This window comes from Malaya genurostris, chromosome 2 (genome assembly GCF_030247185.1).
Source record: "Malaya genurostris strain Urasoe2022 chromosome 2, Malgen_1.1, whole genome shotgun sequence".
Taxonomy (NCBI): domain Eukaryota; kingdom Metazoa; phylum Arthropoda; class Insecta; order Diptera; family Culicidae; genus Malaya; species Malaya genurostris.
This window is the reverse complement of record NC_080571.1, coordinates 328,552,557-328,571,732: the sequence shown is the minus strand read 5'-3', so window position 1 is coordinate 328,571,732 and position 19,176 is coordinate 328,552,557. Positions and strand designations below refer to the sequence as shown.

Sequence of the window (19,176 nt, the reverse complement as noted above, 5' to 3'; positions counted from 1 at the left end):
GCATTGAATCACTTCGCTCCGCATCGCGTTCCGCGCTCACTCTGACATCAACCTTGTGCAACTTGTTGCGCGTCAAACATCAATCGCAGATCTAGCAATCATTGGCGCCTTTTTCAGTGGAAAATTCCATTGTCCATATAAACAACTTCATGGATTTTCCCACTTTTCGGGCAAGTTTCCCTAATTCGTTCTTACGTGATGCGATTACAAAGAATGTTCTCTGCATTTATATCTATAGGTATTTATATAGGTTTAATTCTAGTACAAATTGTTTTATGTTTAGTCCAGTTGTTAGTCTAGGTAAAGGGTTTTATAGAAGCTTCAAATACTAACGTTTTATAGGAGCTTTAAAAACTTGTCAAAAGAGACATTTATTATAGTTTTTTTATTTAAAAGATAGTTTATTCAGGCCTATTTGCGTACAAGCTTTACGTGGCCGATTTAGCTGAGTTTTTTTTGTATTGAATCTCGTTGTCACCCTTTTTCTAGGGGGAATCAGGAATCAGAACAAATTGGCTCAAATGGAACGTCCCCCTTGATATTCGGAGATTTGTGCACAGTTGCTGGTTGGTTGGATGGTAAGTTGTTAACTGCAGCTGGTGTAATTTGTTCTATAGAGGATACGTTGCATGGTTTCGTTGAAGGGGATGCTTCACTGTTGTTTGTGAATGTCACAGGTGGGGTTGCTTGAGGTTGGTGTGAAGGAAGCACCGTTGTCCTTTGGTGTAGTTGTCTCCTTGTCCAGTTTATCACATGGCTTACCGTAGTGAACAGCCTTCGGGCAATATTGACATGTGGCCATCTGATTGTCATATGTAACAAGTGATTTGCACGGGATTCTTGTATCCTGACCGAATGTCACATAAGAAGGTATAGGCCTCCTCAAGCGCATGCGTAACAAACTTACGCCATTTAGAATACCGGGGAAAAAATTCTTCCACTTTTTTTTCGATAGAGAGAATCTCTCCGTATTGGGACATAGTTTTGCGAATACAAGGATCGATGACGCTTGAGGAAAGATCATGCACACGCACTTCTATAGCACTATCTTCCATATATACTGGAATGTTGTACTTGATATTTTCATGCTCCACATAGTGCACATTATTAATGTCTTTAGCGAATTGAATTGCATCCAACTCTTTATAGAACTGGATAAAAACAACATTACTGGTCTTATTGCATTGAAGTAAATGCACACGTTTGATGTCAAGATGCATTTGCCCCTTAAGCAAATCTTCAAGTTCTCGTATCGAAGGTCGAATTTTGCACTGCCTGAAGTCAACAAAAATTGTATTCTTTCGTGTCGGCGGTAGCTTTTGTTCGTTTGGTTCACTCATTCCGAGATCGTTCTATTGTTCACTACACAATACTGTACTTGGTTTCTTCTGTCCCGAACGTAAGCGGTTTTGTTTTATCGACTGACTTGGATGAGATGAGAATGCGAACTGTCACTCAATATAGTTGTCATAAAACAGGTAGTGATTGAAAAATCAATTACAAAACTCCTATAAATTATAATCATAAGGCATACGAATTGTTACTTGGGAAGTCTTTCTGTAATGTTTGAATCCATTTGATGCAAGCATTTCATTTAGGAGGAGCTGGTCGATCGAACGGTGACCTCGGAACACGATTTGCTCTGTACACGAAATGGACTATCAAAATTTAATTTAATAATAATAACTCTCAATTAAGTATCCACTGTTCTAGATCAATTTACAAAATCTGATGACATATTATCGTAAAAAAATATTCCACGTCGAACGTTTTGAAGAGAATTTGTATGTAAACTTAACAATAACTATTTGGATTTGGAAAGTAATTTTTGCATAGACTTTCGAGGTTTCAAGCTTTGAAAAACAAGCAAAAATGATCCAGAGCTTTTAAAAATTTTAAAATGTCAGAATGTTAAACTAAAATAACAATCTGCTTTATGTTGCATCACATGAAAATGAAAGCCTCATTATGACATCCCTCTACTAAAACTAATTACATAGTTGTGCTATAACTCTAGTCATCAACGGTTATTGCTGTTATTTCGTTCTGCATTAGAACACATTACAGGCTACCGTGCTGGCGGCGTTTTATTTTTCTTAAAAGCCTGAAATACGCACACACACATATTCTGCGTTCCAACGGTCTTGAAATAAAAGCATCGCTGAATCCGCTGGTCTTCGGGGTTCCGACCCGCAGTTATTCATCCTCAAAAAAAAAACAACAAAATAAGTGCAAGAGGAAAATATAAATCGCTAATGATATACATAATGCGGAGAAGCCCATTAGCACGCTTTGGCTTTCCGGTGATGGCAACAAACCAGAGCAGAGTGGAGTTCACGGATTATACAGATTTTCGGAACCTACTCCAATCGGGAACTAGCCTTCACTTGATCGCATCCAACGGACGCCGGACCTTGCGCTAATTCGGGACAGTGAAGCCAGTTTAAATATTTTTTTTACAGTCGAAATTATGATGATAGATGACGATACTTTTTACAGTGAATGGGTTCTTCAAACAAGTACTAGAATTTTTGATTAGATAATTTCGCTAGAAAACGTAGTTTCACCATCAGTATTTCTTCTTCACAGGATCATGGCGCAGTTTGAATCCATCAGCGAGTGCTAAAGACAACACGGCATGCATTCCTCACTGAACAGACAGACAGTGCGAGATAATTTATTCGTTTCACAAATATTAGCGTGACATCCTCCGATGGCAACGATGACCACCACCAACGACGGTTCCGATGCGATGGTCAGCGAGGCCGAGCTAATTAGAAACGAGTTTTCCGCCGAAATTGAATATTTTAAGCTTGAAGGCTTGGATAGACTTTCGACGCAAACAACCAAGTTCCGAATTCTGATTACTCAAACTATGTCTGGCGTCTATCGAAAACGTTTTATAACTGCGCATGGACAAATTTATGGCTCCGCTCAACTATTCTCGACGAATCAATCAGTTGCTTCTCCTGGAGCTATCAAATATCCTACAGAAACTGACTACGTACCATCGGCATCCGGTCAGCGTTCTCATTGCTCTTGCCTTCGGCAAATTTAAATCCGATGGGTAAGTAGCTGATTTTACTTTCGAACCGACGGGAAACAAAAATCTTTTTTCTTTTATTTAATTAACATCAGACGAATCAGCAAAAAAAAACACCAAACGATGGGAAACTGCGGGAGTGTTCTGCAGATACGATCGGAGATTTTTGAAGTGATTAGCGCTTGAGGTACGTTCTGCGTGGCGAAAAATTCTCACATAAAGAATGGAATGAAGTCAAGGGACTGATGTGAAGTGTGGGCTCTTTACTTTTGAAGGGCCCTTCACGAACGGGAAATACCCCAAAGTTGACAAGGTACAATCGAAAAAAAAAAATTCTTTATCAAGATAATATTTTGTTTATCAACCGTTGTCTTGTGTTATCTTGTGTTTTCCATCATAACAGCCTACCTGAATTGATTCGGCGACGGTGGACATACTGTAATCCGAGGTGGCACTGGCACTGCCCGGTCCTGATCGATGGAACAATTTTCGGTAGCCGGGAGCCGTTCCAGCGAGCAGTGATGTTGCGGACGAGGACGAAACCACCACCGAGTCAACGGAAGATACGGCACCGTTGTTCCGTTCAGGGCGTATCTTCACAGCATTGTTGTTGGTGTTGTTTATGTTATTAGTGCTGTTGTTGTTAATGCTGTTGCTGCTGCTGGTGGTGGTGGTGGTGGTAGTGCTGTTACAGCTACCGTTGCTATTGCCATTGTGGGCTGTGGCTGTGATGATTTTACCATTATTACAGGTAGTACCGGCACTTCCAGCGGGGCTCGAAGCGGAGGTCCCACCGGTGTTGGTCGGTCCTTTGTTCACACTGAACCGATCCATTGTTCGGTAGATAACTTCACGTACGCAAAACTACACACTACACATTCGCCAACTATTTCTTCGGCCAGCAAGACGGGGAAAAGAGCTCTTCTTAAGCCGAGAAACCCAAACAAGATCACGCTATTCACTGGCAAACTCTCGACTTGATTGCACAAAGGCGAGCATTTTCGCCATGCTCTATTCGGGGCGATGTCTTCTTCTCACATGGGTTTGACCTTTTTTTTCGTTGTTATTTGCGCCGACGTCCTCTGAAGAGCCCTCCCAAAAGAGAGCTGATCCAAGATTTCCAGTGAGAGTTGCCTCGGCAAACACCGACAAGACACGCGACTTTGTGATAATTGTTCCTCCCACACCCAGCAGGGAAGACTCTGTTAACAATTCGCGACCGCAGCGGGGGTCTACATCAACTATTGTTTCGAACGGCGCAGTAGCGAGCAGCGCAGACGAGGGCTTGTTAATTAAATCAAATCTTGCCGTCGAAGCATCAACTACGCGTTATGATTATGCATAAGGGCTTCAGAGTAATCTTGTTTGCCTCCGGAAAATTGCTTAGTTACGACGAGGGAGTTGTGCAATAGTCACTAGAAAGTTTGCTCCGTACTGCGCTGGTGTCAATATCTTAGCTAGAAATGTTGTAACTATTGTTGGTTGTGTGTTGATGAAGATGCTGCCTGACGGATTCACTCGTATGGACACTACCCCAACAATAATAGATCAATTTCCCAGTTACGGTCTGTGAGAGGTCTCTTGTTTGACGAGCGTCAAACCCCATAAAGAAAGGGAAGGGTTATCACAAACGGTGGTAACACCTTTTTCTTCTGAATGAGTTTTTCCTTTCGTAATGATCGACACTCGCGATACCGATACACACGCACACACAATTGTTTTGCACTCTCTTGTTTGATGATAATAATTTTATTCACTTCATTAGTTAATAATGTTTAATTACTAAGGCGCACCACTTTTTCAGCGGGTGCTGACGGACGAATTTTCACTTTCTCCTAGCTAACACTTCTTCTTTTTTTTCTCTTACTCTCCCTCTTTCTCTCTCTTTCCGGCAGCATCTGTTGGCCTCGTCTTCTTCATCGAACAGACGGATTTATGAGGCCACTCGGAAGAAAATTACCCACGATAAGCTATTTGACGCCCGGAATGCTTTTAAGCATGTGCTCCCAAAAGCTGATTGAATCGGGCCGCAATTATTTTGATACGAATATACACACCAAACTTTTATGGTAATTGATATCTGCTACACAAACTACACTCGCGACGCTAATGGAACTACCCGACTGCTGAACTGCTGCCGGAAATTGTCCAAATGCACTTACTGCTTTTGCTACTGCTACTGCTGCAACTAATGCTGCTCGTCGCGTTTGGTCGCAGACTGACAACAAACTGCTCCACTCATTATGCGCAGAAGATCATATTTGCCGACACAAACGGAGATCAGTTCGCTCCGACTGACGACGTTGCCTGATTTTGTTGGATGATTAAATGCGATACGATGCAGATCTGAGATGATAAAATCCATCCACGCGGTATCATGTGCGCACAGACACAAATACACACACCGGCCAACGTAACAGTGTTCACCCGGTGAGCTCGTTATCACCAATCGGTTTTCCAACAGCTAACCTGGAAAGAAAACGAACGTATGTAATTAATATGCATATACGGTTGTATCGATCGGTTTCGTTATCGGCAATGGGAAATTTATGTGGACATAACCAGAACGTAATGTGACGCAGCTGCAATGGTTTCAGATAATGCAGTTATACATTTTGATTGGCAGGTCGAAAATTAGAGCATTATAGAGTGTTCGGCACTTCCGGGAAGAACTGAAGTTTTCGGTTCAGTTCAGACCAAATTTTCAGTGTACAGCTTGGTTGCGTGATTCTCGACCGTAATGCAGAACCTGCTAATGAACGCACCTGTCCAGACGTAGGCAAATAACACACAACAGACTTCAGGGCAATGTCATACAGAAAGCTGTTATCAAGTACTTTGAGAATCAGTCGCACCATACAATTTGTTTATTACTGATGACTTTGATAATATCGCAGCTGTACAAGCACAAGAGGAAATTGGTTACTAATAGTTTTCAAAGAAAAGTATTCGTACTCGTTTTTTTTTCGTTGCCAAATCGAGCTGCCAATCTAGTATTAACTTAGTTTCGTGTTATTTGTACGAAGCATATTCGTAAAATAAGAGCGCTTTTAGCTTGTATTCCAGAATCAATAAAATCGCTCTACTCGAATAGGTATAAAATCGCTGTACTCGAATAGGTAATTGTTTTAACGTTATTTCCGCCAGCTATGATGATCACGATCGCATTGTGGATTGTGTGCGAAGGATTTTTAGCTGCTGTAATTCATCGTAAATTATTCCTGCAATCTACACACTTAAAAAATCCTTGTGATTTTACATCTTATTAGATGCACATAAATGGAGCGTCGCAGTTCACGCAAATTTACGTCGAAGAACATTTAATATTGTGTCTAAGACTCCATGACATGAAATTCATTGAAATGAAAAAAAAGGATACTTATAGCAACCGCCGCGACTTGAACCAAGATACATTGGATCACAAGTACGTCTGTTAATCGATTGAGCCACATAAGCATGCATCTGCTTGGCTGGTAAAAGATGCATTTAAATTCATACAGTCGCACCTGCTAGCAGAACACAAGTTACAGTCGAAACCAGTAAAATTCAAGCTCATCTAACATAAAGTCATTACAAATAAAATCTTCCGTCATTTGACAAATTAGGTCTTTATGAATTACATCGTATGAGCCGAGCTGAAGTAGATCGCCCGTAGTTGCACTTCGTGTTTGACCGAATGAGTGGAAATGTACAATGAACCAAGAAAATGAAGCTCGGGATAAGCAAATCGTTTTCACTGTACATACCCACTCACTCCTAACTATTTATTAAATAATCAATAACGACGCTGGCTACGACCAAAGGCTGTGCTACTGAGGGAAAGGAAGGAATGTTAGTCCGATACTCGTTGTTTCTAGAGACCGCGGGTACCACTGTATCTCCACGAGCATCACGGGATAGGAGATTTGTTAGTAGGGAGGGAAAGAGATCCGGATATGTTTTGGTAAACAATATGATCTCAACAAAACCTAATTTTCGATACTCAGGAGAAATATAAGTAAGAAAAATATAAAATATCTCCAAGAAACTATCTCACCAGTATCTCTTTTGTCTACATGAAACTCGACCACTGAAAGGATAAAATAAAAACACTCGCAAATGGGACCGCTGCAGTCCCTCTTTATGAATTACATCGTATGACGGATTAAGGTCACCTGTAAAATTCAAATTTTTTCGGAGTGTAACGAGGTAAACAGATTGTAAAAATAACATACGAATACTACTATGAAATGAAAACCACGAAAAAGCTACCGCAGAGACGGGACTCGAACCTGTAGCTAACTCCTATCCGAGGAAATTATTTTGCCAATTAAATTGCCCTGCATGAGAAAACACACACAAAGAAACAGCCTAAATGAGAAGGCATGTTCAGACGTGCTCGGGCACCACGCAGCTTAATTATTGTCATATATCTATGGCAACCCCTCCACCAGCACTCACATCACATCGCAAGTCTATTTTCACTCTCCGCTTTGCTGTCAGACGTCGTCACATGCAGAGTAGTTTAATTGGCAAAACGATCTCCCTGGATAGGAGTTAGACACGGGTTCGAGTCGTGTTTCCGCTTTTTCGCAGTTTTCATTTCATTGTTGAATTCGTCATTTTTGGAATCTGTTTTCCTTGTTAGATACTGAACAAATTAAAAATAACTAGCTCGAGACGGCTCCGCGTTTTAACAAAACTAAAACAACGAGCTCAAGCTTCTTTTTAAGTGCATACGAATTGACGGGACTTTTGAATGACTTCTCTCATCAACGAATTATTTTTTTGTAGCTGCACGGAACCACCCGCGATCCCATTTCAACCAGAATATTAGTTGATTTTCTGAATTCGATTGGTTAAAATTTGGTACAACTAATCGATTGATGTTTTAACTAAACTGTCATTTTTGTTTTTCGATTAGCAGAAACGATGGTTGAAACAACTAATTTAACTGTTGGAAAAAAAATGCTGTCGATTAGTGAGGACACATACCTTTCAATTTCAACAAATATTTTAGTTGAAATAACTGGTGTTGTTATTGAAACAAAATTCTGTTAGTTGAAAAATAAATCGGTTTTATTTGTTTTAGACATTGCAAATAGTTGAATCAATTCGAACAATGTTATTGATTTGCGAAAATTTTAGTCAATTTATATGAGCTTGGGTGCATCAACCGCTGGGAATTGGAATTTTGCGACGGCAATTCAAACGCGCCATTCAATCGCAGCGCGTTCTGTGTGTTTGAAACCCTTCGCTCCTGTTACTTTCATAAATAAAATTCATGTCAAAAAGTGTTTTATTGCTAATGCATGAACATCATCAGCTGGAAGTAAAACAGTCTGCTGGAAGTAAATCACTGATCAAATATGAAGCATAAAATTTTTGCGCATACCTGAAAGATTACGAGATGATCATTCATTAACATTTTCTAATTTGTCACCAAATCTTTTTCATCTTAAACAAGGTTAACTTTATCACAACTCCGCTGTTAGATAAACACTTGTTATCATAAATTTCTCAAATCGAATGAATACAATTTCACCAAACGCTTTAACCAGCGATGTTGTTTTCATTGACATTTTGAAGCGACGCGAACAGATTTCAACTAAAAAAGTTGTTGATTTTGCATTGCAATTATTGTTTTGCTTTCAACTGTCTCCGGGATTTGACAGCATTCAAAACAACATATTTTTCAACTACTTGAATATATGCAAATCAAAAACCATATTGATTGAATCAAAAAGAAATTAGTTAAATCAACTATCGCAAAAATCAAAAAACTGCGATATCACAATTTTATGATCGAAGGGTTCTCCGTGTGGTTTGACGTAAAATCGCCATAACTATGTTAAGTTTTTGCAATGACTGAGGAGTGGAAAGATATATTGGAGAAGTCAAAAGATGATTTTTTGGAAAAAGATGATTTTTTGGAAAAAGATATGCTCCGAAACAGGACTCGAACCTGCGTTCTGATGCATTTCATGCATACGCGCTACCATTTCGCCACCCTAAGCCTTGTGATAGACACAGCTCTAAAACACGACTAGGCATGATAGAACGTACATCGAACATGGTCTACACACCAAAAAAAATTGAATTTTACAGGTGATTTAATCCCTCATACGATGTAATTCATAAAGACCTAATTTGTCAAATGACGGAAAATCTCATTTGTAATGACTTAATGTTAGATGAGCTTGAATTTTATTGGTTTCGACTGTAACTTGCGTTCTGCTAGAAGGTGCGACTGTATGAATTTAAATGCACCTTTACCAGCCAAGCAGATGCATGCTTCTGTGGCTCGGTCGATTAACAGACGTACTTGCGATCCTATGATTCTCGGTTCAAGTCGCGACGCTCTCAGTATTCTTTTTTTTTATTTCAATGAATTTCATGTATGGAGTTTTAGACACAATATTAAATGTTCTTCCACGTAAATTTGTGTGAGCTGCGACGCTCCATTTATGTGCATCAAATAAGATGTAAAATCACATGTTTTTTTTTTAAAGTGTGTACATTTTGGCCTTTTCACGACCGGTACCATACATCCAAACATCTTCTCTGTTCATCAAACACTAGACTTCTCGCTCTATACCTCTTTTCTGCTCAAGCACTGAGTAGGCGAGTGTATTTATAATCGCTTATTAGTCTTCTCTAATATATGTTTCTTTCATCAAGTTTTGCACAACCTGTTTGATCGCAAAATATCAGTTCGCTATAAACTTTACCTGACATGTATTTTTCTCGCCTTCTGGCGGGTGACGCGAATACACATGTGACACAATTCATAAGATCGTAATTCGTAAGTTGACAGAATTTTACAAAAAAGATTCAAATGTATATCAAATATATTCCACCTTTCAATCAGACGTGTAAACTGGCTTAAAAATATATCAGAATGCATTACATTTGTGTTCGATTGACTGTAAAAATGAGTCATTTTGATTTTCGAATATGTCAGTCTCAGAAGATGTTAATTTACATCATTTTTTCTAGGTGAGTGTCTTTGGGCACAAACTGTACTTTGTCCGTGGCATACAACCTCACAGTATTTTTCCGGAATGGCATGATGCCAAATCCTATCAGAACTGTGTGAAACAATTGTGTTGTATTAAAAAAAGCAACAGACGTTTTCCAAGCACTTCTTCAGATAAATTTTCTAGTTGATGTTTTCGGCCACAAAGTAAATTCAAGATGGCTACCAAAATTTGTCTGCTTTTTCAACCGTCGCAAATTAAATTTAATAGTAAAGAGATTCAATAACAGTAAACACTTTTTGCATGTATTTCTACCAATATTCATTCTCTTTTGAAAACATTTGGAAAGATCGCGAATGTATGCAACTTCAACTGGATTCCTCAATCGTTCTGAAATACACAGTTTACTTGAATACATCCTTTCATTTCGATTACTTTCATGTCTATTGAGAAAAAGAGAACTATCATTTTTTAAATGAACTCAAGTTTACTCATTCAATTATAAGAACTAGTTCTGTTGTACCGTTCGCGAAAGGAATGTCCATCTCTAGCTTACACCGACATATTTAAACGCCAAAATAACACTTTTTGCCTTTCTCATAAAGCGAATTTTGCCTTTCTATTTCAACAGACTTCGCAGCCGATTCATAGCGTACAAAATTATTGCATATTATTACGATCCTACTGACACTATGAATCCTTCCAGGGTTTCGAGCATACATCTTGTAAGTCCAGTGCCCTGATCAAACTCCGAGTAACGGGGTTTAATGCACGAAAAAACTTGAAAAATTTGCCCTCCATTTTCTCAGAAAACGCTGAACCGATTTCCACAATCTTAGATACAAATGAGGGTCTTACAATCCCATAGAAAACAATGGTTACGGAATTACAGCCTATGTTATGTAAGTATCGATGAAAGTTCCGATGGAGTTTTGGACAATCGATTTCCAGAACCCCGGAGCTCGGAGACCGTCACAGTCGTAAAAAGTTTTGGCGGCCATCAAATGGCTATGGTCTACAAGTTCAAATAGTTATAAAATCTGCTTCAAAAATTTCGTACTTATCTTAGTCGCAAATTTTATGACGATAAGACATTTTGAACAACACGTAATACGTTCAGCGAAAAAACTATTCCATTCAAATGATGGTTATAGAGACGAAGACATTGTTTGAATTAAATCTGGTTGATTCACCTCGCATTGAATCAGATGAATGAAAATGAAACCACACGAAAACCTGTGCCTCTGTTATTGCTGTATAAGGAATTCAAGTTAAATGGGTAATAATAACTAAAAAAAATACTCATGAAGTTGAGAATTTTTTAATTATCGTGCTGTAATACTGGAACCACAAGTCGGATCCGGATCGACTTTTCGGTGACTTTTTAGAGAATTTCAAGACCTTTTATCTACATCTTAGTTTGTGAAAATCGTTTAAAAAATTTCGGAGAAAATTGAGTGCGCGTTTTCTTATAAATTCACACATATTACTTCGTGATTCCGGATCCGGAATAAAATTCAGGAACTTTATATGAGACAATTATACTTTTCATTTAAATCTTAGTGAGAATCGGTTTAGCCGTCTATGAGAAAGTTAGTGCACATATTTTATTTGTGTAATTTCGGAACCGAAAGACAAATTAGAAAAAAATCAGGAGCTTTGTATAAGATTACAAGACCTTTCATGTGAATCCAATGTTATGAAAATCAGTTAAACCATCTACGAGAAAAGTGAGTGCAAAAAATGGTACACACATACAGACACATATACAGACATTCTGCGTACTCGATTAATTGAGTAGAATGGTATATGGCCTAGGTTAAAAAAAATCGGGTTTCACAATGATTGCATAACTTTTCTTCATAAAAAAGGTAAAAACGAGCAAAATCCTTTCAATCTGACGTATACCTTATGATCAAAAAAGAACCGGAATTTTATTTAAAAACGCGTGATTAATCCACCTAGCAGTGAGATGATACCTTTTTTATCACTCCGCATGTGTTTTTTGCATGGATATTCTTCGGTGTTTTAGTTCTCATGACATTATTTCAATTATCGTCGTTTTAAACGGCAAATTGAGATTTTAATCACTCATTACCCTGTAATGTCGAAACTGCAAATCGTATCGAATTTCAATCTTAACGTGTGTCAATCGATTGAACATTCCATGAGATGTCGAAGTAAGTTCCACTTTAGAGTTTTTCGTCATTATTTATGGTATTTCCAGAGCCGGTATTCAGGAACTAGCAGAACCCAAAATGATTCGAATGGCCATAAATTATTACGCCAAACAATTTTCATCTTCTATATCGGTATGAATTTTAAAAACTCATCATCTGTAATTCCAGAATCGGATAAAATTCACCAATTTTGTATGGGACCTTAGGTTCTTTAATTTGAATTTTTGTTTTTGAAGTTCGATATGGGCTTTTTTGTGAAAATGATCGAGCTTTGAGAAACGATTCGATACTGGAACCGGAATTCTCAAATCGGTGTAGCCGAAATCAGTTAAATTCACCTGAGCAGTGTGTAGACATCTTTGAGAAATTGTAGTGCAAATTATAATTTTGGAGTACATACTGAATTCAAAAACGAATACCGCTTAAACTGAAATAAATTTATTTGGTAATCGACTAACCAAATCGGCAAACCCGATAAACCTGATTAATTTGTGTGAAATGGACATTTTGATACTAATCACTCTGTATCTCCTAAACCAGAAGTCGGATCTGACTAAAAAGTAAGATGTTTTATAAGATTTTAAAACCTCTCATTTGAATCATAGATGATTCTTAGATTTCATCTAAGCCATCTCCGAGAAAATTGAGTGAAATTATTTGTCACATACGCATTTGCTGATCTCGACGAACTGAGTCGCATATAGCATTTATTGCTGTAAGTAGTTTAAATCAATATAATTATGGAATTACTTTCAACTCGAAAATGCTGATATCATCTGGTTTACGTATGTCATATTCGAAAGATTATGTTGCCAAAAACGAACCGTGCTAAAATCGGTCCAAGGCAAATTGTCACAAAAAAGGATGCTGTACACAGTCTTTTTGGTACTTAGAAATAATTTTATGTGACAGTACAAAAAATCGTGTTTCACGTTGCTCCCAAGCATTGCTTTGTCATACAATGCTCAAAACTCCTACTGTTGGAATAGCGGGAAAAGTCACTTATACAAAAGTATCGATATCTCCGTTGAAAATAGACGGATTTTAAAAATTTATGACTTGTTTGATAGCCATTACCGTGTGGAATCTAAGTATAGAAACATATTCTTTTTTCAAGGTCAAGTGTGACAGATACTGTCAAATTTTGACAGATACTGAAAATTTTGACATAAAACTTCGTATAACTCAAAAAGTAAACATCCGATCTCAAAATCATTCAATAGCGTTCAGGGTGACGAGGAGACCTTCCATTTGCGACTAGTTTGATCAAAATCGGTCCAGGCATCTCTGAGATCTCGACCTCTTAGTTGACAACACACATACAGAGACACACAGATACACACACGGACATTTGCTCAGTTCGTCGAGCTGAATCGATTGGTATATGACATGAGGCCCCCCGGACCTCGGAAAATTTTTCTAAAGTTTGAGTGAATTCTATACCTATTTTTAATATATATAAAAAAAGGTAAAACGCAAAATTTCAATTTTTAATAAATTTCTTTATTATCGCCTTCAAAGTACTCTCCTCCTGCGGCAATACATGCATGCCAACGCTTGATCCAATTTTCCATACAAGTTTTATAGGCCGCCGAAGGTATGGCCTTTAGTTCACGCAGCGAATTCTCTTTTATGGTCTCTATGGTCTCAAAACGCGTTCCCCGCAATGGCAATTTGAGTCTGGGGAAGAGGAAAAAGTCACACGGGGCCATATCTGGAGAGTACGGTGCTTGGTTGATGATATTGGCTGAGTTTTTGGCCAAAAACTGCGACACAACCAACGCTGTGTGAGCCGGCACGTTACCGTGAAATTTAGTTTTTTTGGCACCAGCCGAAAAGCGACGCGTTTCAAACCCAAAACATCAGTTAAAATGTGTTCGGCTGATCCATAAGAGATGCCCAACAATACATCAATCTCTCTAATCGGCACAGAACGATTTTGCAACACGATTTGCTTCGCCGATTCAATGATTTCTTCAGTAACAGATGTTGTTGGGCGGCCAGGGATCTCATCATGATCCAAGCTTGTACGACCACCTTTGAAGCGTTTATACCACTCGTATGCCTGTATGTATGCTTTTCCTAGACACGATTCACCAAAGGCCTTTTCTAACATTTTCAACGTTTCGGAACACTTAAATCCATTTGCAACACAAAATTTGATGCACGCACGTTGTTCTAAATTTTCTTCCATTATAAAAATCGCCACACGAAAATTTTTCAACTTCTTTGTATAGACGCCAAACAAAAACTAATCGTACGATATGCGTCAAAATTTGACAGAATGTGTATAAAAGTGTTGCCAACGTTGAGAGAATAAAAGTTTACCGATTGGACAAGCGCGGGAATTTTAAAATAAAAATTCCAGTTCTTTTTTTATCATAAGGTAGTTCTTGAATTGTGCCGGTCTGATCTGTTTATGTCCATAATAAATGATTTCGTTTATACCGGATCTCAGTTCGTGGTTCAGGAAGTGCCGGAAGTAGGTTCAGGAAGTGCCGGAAGTAGTAATCTCTCACAAAAGGACATCACTTCACTTCCCCAGAGAAGGTTGGACCGATTCTCACAAACTTAGGCTCAAATGAAAGGTCTTATGGTCTTATAGGTTACCATTACCATTTTATCCGGATCCGAGTTTTCGTTTCAAAATTACAGGATAAAGTGTGTTTGAAATTGCAAATCGTTATTTGGAACAAACCTGCGAAAAACGTATCATAGTTTTCTAATTTTAACTCAAAACTCAGTTTTAATCCTGATGCACGATTATAGACGACAGTTCCAGCTAGTTTGAGCCATTTCGGACAGAGAGGTTGGAATTCCGCTTAAAACGCAGTATGTAACTCTTCACTACGTTTTTGCAGTGATCGGTTTCTTGATTATCTGACGATCCAATCTACCTGGCTGTCGACAAACGTTATCCGAACACTTTTACTAAGTTAATCATATTTGATTTGGCAACATTCAACATAATATCCAACTTGGCATGTGAGAAGATCGAATTTTCATGATACACCAGCAAAATTTTGACGTATTGCTCCTTTTCTTTCCTAGCGTATTTTAAAAACTTGTATAGAAAATGTCACAATCAAACCTTCAGCATAGTACACATCTTTATAATAAGCAGGGTTTTCAAAGAACGATCAAAAATCGGCATCGGCCAGAAATAGTCGAAAACACGTTTTCGTTCGGCACGTCAGAAAAGACATTGCACTCCGTTGCAAAACAAAAAGTGTTCTGTAAGTAGCAGAAACTTTACGTCTGCTTGGCGGTTCAAATTGAACTGCCGAGTTTAGCACTAAGTAGTTCAATTTGAACTGCTCTGCACTGATGAGTCAAAGACGAAACGTTAAAATGATAAAAAAAATAATTCTTCTGTTCAAGTTGATCAATTTTTAATCATTTTTGCAACTTAGCTACATAATATCGCTCCAACACAAAATTGAATTTTAATTGTACAACCCACTTTGCTAGGGAAGCTATCCAATGCTAGTTGGAATTGTTAATATCCGTTAACCTATATACTTTGTAAAAAAAACTTATAGCACACCAGCGATTTTTGCTATTGAATGACAGACACAAGAAAACTACTTACACTAAGATTGTTTTAAAAATCTCCAGGGTCGGCTGGAACCGATATAGCCTTACTGAATTACGTACCAAAATTAAATTGAACACATGAAAACAATGAAAGGCGAAAACTAGTATCCTTGAGAGCATCGAAACTATCTTTTCTTTCATCTCCTCAATCGACAATATTTATCGTGGAGGCCAACCGGCGTTTGCCGGTGTTTTGCATATACAAACAACACAATGAAACCATAATTTCGAACAATTCCGCACGCATAATGGGTTGTCAAATTAATCATTGTTTCGGAATCAAACTCTATTATGCGGTGGAAAGTTTTCTCTGGTGCGCCATTCACCTGCAATTATTTTCTGCAACCGATGCGTCATTTCGGTAGTTTAAGCTGCAATCACCAGTCCGTCAAATTAATTTCTCGATTGCTCCAATTACATCCGTACGGCCGGATACGTGCTGTGACGCGAGGCTTCACAAATCTTCCGAGTTTTTTCTGCGGAAGAACCTTCGCCGCCTCGAGTACAGACGTGACCTCGGATGATTTACCGGAACGATTTGAAAACTTCGGATGGCGTCGCGTGCCTTCGAATGAAGAAAAAAAACACACAACCACCCACCAAACTTATGATCTAATGAGCTAGCACATAGGAAGCACCAAACAGTGCACAACTTAGCCGGTCGAAAATCGAATCAATTAACTGAGAACCGGTGCTGGGTATTTGTTATTTGCAGCATCAGCATGCAGAGCTAACAAGATTCGGAAAACTACACAAGAAGCCCATATAAGCAGCAACTCAAAGTAAGAACTCCGAATCTGAAAACGACGAGGGAGGAGAGAGCAATTTTTCAATCGTTTAAAACAAACAACAGCTGGCCGACCGCCGTTAAGTCGAGGGCGGCGAGGGTAGCGGAATTGTACGTGTTTATTCGAAAGATTTCTTGGCGGTCCTTGAACTCATCCATCTCTGAACCCAAAGCAGAGCTAGCTGTACAGTGTAGCTTTTGGATCGCGGTTCACGTTTAATTATATAAGCCACAGAGCGATACGTGAATTGAGCGCTTCCATGTGGGGCTCTTCTTCGTCATTTTCCGTCTGTTTTTTTTTTTTTTGACCAATTTCGAATCACGTCCAATTTCTTGAAGAGAAAAAAAATCATGATGCAATCTCCTATGCCTCTACGGCCAGTGTGTCTCTGTCTATTTCGGCTGCTCTCCGGGAATCGGCACCGGGCGAAGCCACGAACGTACGTTGAAAAGCCATAAAAGTTGTCAAAATATCAAGTTTTATTGACAAATGAAATCCTAACAAAATATTGATTCTCTTGGTCCCCTTTCTTTATTAATTTATGAGCGTGTTAAGGTCGTGCACGAAATGATATACCGATGCTAAGAACGACCTTACAGTGTAACATTTCACATGATTATTGAGATGAAGTCAGGAAATTCGTTTTTCGTTCAGAACAATTTCTTATAAGATCGAATTCTTTTACGACTTGTTAACGAACATTTTCGTTTCGGACACTTTTCTACCTGAGCTCTCTCGACGCGTTCCTAATCCCATTTTCTGTTGACACTAGAACCTCAATCAAATTATACACACAAGCATTGCTCGTCTCGTCCTTTTTCTGCATATTCTCTATTGAGGGACAAGTATCGAGCCGAAAATTGAAAAAAAGGTGATAAGAGCTCTCGTAATTCCCCATTGTATACATAGGTATTTTAGTTGTTTGCTTCTTCGTCTTCGCCGTCAGCACAGTTCCAGTGGATTAACCGACTCGCTGATTTCCATGCATGAAACAATGCTGTCGGGGTTTCCGAAAGGATGTACACGCATAAACGCAGTGCTCAGGTTGGTGCAATGTAAATGCGTTAAATTTGTCAGTTTTGGGTAATTTCCAGCCAGTAAAATGTTCTATTTTATGACGTACCATATAGCGAGTAGTGAAACTATGTTACGAATACACACACTGAGAACCAGAGTCGGCATTTGCTTGTGCGTACAGGTAAAGTAAGTATAGTAACTGAAGGACATAAATTTTTCACCATCCGAGACAGCATGATGGCGCCAGGCTCTTTTTGCTTTACCGATATGTTTTCTTACGTCGTTTTCGGTTAATATCTAACCTGATCCAGCTTTCATCCTTGCTGCCGTCAAAGCGTTTGTTTTAATATTATATTTAACATCAATGAACTGATATTCGTGTCAGTTTCAAATTTGATTCTTGAATCAGGATCGCTGCATGGTAAGAACCCGTCTCAGTTTCATCAGAATTGTTCGATTGGAAAAATAAATCTCAAACTCAAATGACTTTAGGATAGTGAGACTTTGTTTGAGTTTGATGCATGCGCTTCAAAATTTTCCATTTTGAAAGCAATCATTGCATAACATCACTTGTATCTGAATTTTTTTTTGAAAATCACATTCGATGTCAAATTGAGCTGAAAAACAGATCCATCTGCAAAGCGAAAATACCCGGAAAACTCGGAGGATTTTTCGAGTGTTATAAAAAATTGCCCTGAAAAATGTGTAGTTTTGTGATCTTCCACAATTATCTCGAAATTCCAGTAGACCTTTAAACCGATCTTCCAATAGAATAGCTACATTTTTCAACCAATAATGTTTGAAGAGTACATCTCTTTGTAGCATACACTGATACTTTGAAACAGACAACAAAATTTTGATTGTAAACCATCACCGATGTAAAAGTAATTTAGAATGCCTCGGTATTTCACGGCAATTTACGCTTTTTGCCTCTCTCTATAGAAAGGTAGCCTCGGAGACCCATAGTGTTATATACCATTCGACTCAGTTCGACGAGATCGGAAAATGTCTGTGTGTGTGTGCACTTTTAAAAGATATTTGAACGCGCTCAATTTTCTCAGAGATGGCTGAACCGATTTTAACCAACTAATGCTCATTTGAAAGCTACTATTGGACCATTGATCAAGTTCAAAGATCAAACGGCTGGGACTTTTGGTTCCGGAGATATGATTGTGTAAGTGACGTAACCGACAAAAAGTGTTGTATTTTAAGCGCTCAATTTTCTCAGAGATGGCTGAGCCGATTTTAACAAACTTAGGCTCGTTTAAAAGCTGCTGTTGGGCCATTGATCAAGTTCAAAGATCAAATGGCTGTGACTTTTGGTTCCGGAGACATGAATGTATAAGTGACGTAACCGACAAAACGCGTTGTATTTATACGCGCTCAATTTTCTCAGAGATGGCTGAACCGATTTTAACCAACTTATGCTCGTTTGAAAGCTACTATTGAGCCATTGATCAAGTTCAAAGATCAAACGGCTGTGACTTTTGGTTCCGGAGGTATGATTGTATAAGTGACGTAACAGACAAAAAGCGTTGCATTTTTAAGCGCTCAATTTTCTCAGAGATGGCAGAACCGATTTTAACAAACTG

The 19,176-nt window shown here is 38.6% G+C and overlaps 1 protein-coding gene across 5 annotated transcripts in view; it reads right to left on the bottom strand.

Moving 5' to 3' along the window:
• LOC131431478 (protein Shroom) overlaps positions 1-19,176 on the bottom strand; it is a 547,622-nt gene that overhangs the window by 504,434 nt on the left and 24,012 nt on the right. For all 5 annotated transcript variants that reach the window (XM_058597214.1, XM_058597217.1, XM_058597216.1 and 2 more), the window contains exon 2: positions 3,452-5,512. In XM_058597214.1, the coding sequence (XP_058453197.1) occupies positions 3,452-3,877 (426 nt within the window). In that variant the 5' untranslated portion in view covers positions 3,878-5,512. The remainder of the gene's footprint in view (positions 1-3,451; positions 5,513-19,176) is intronic.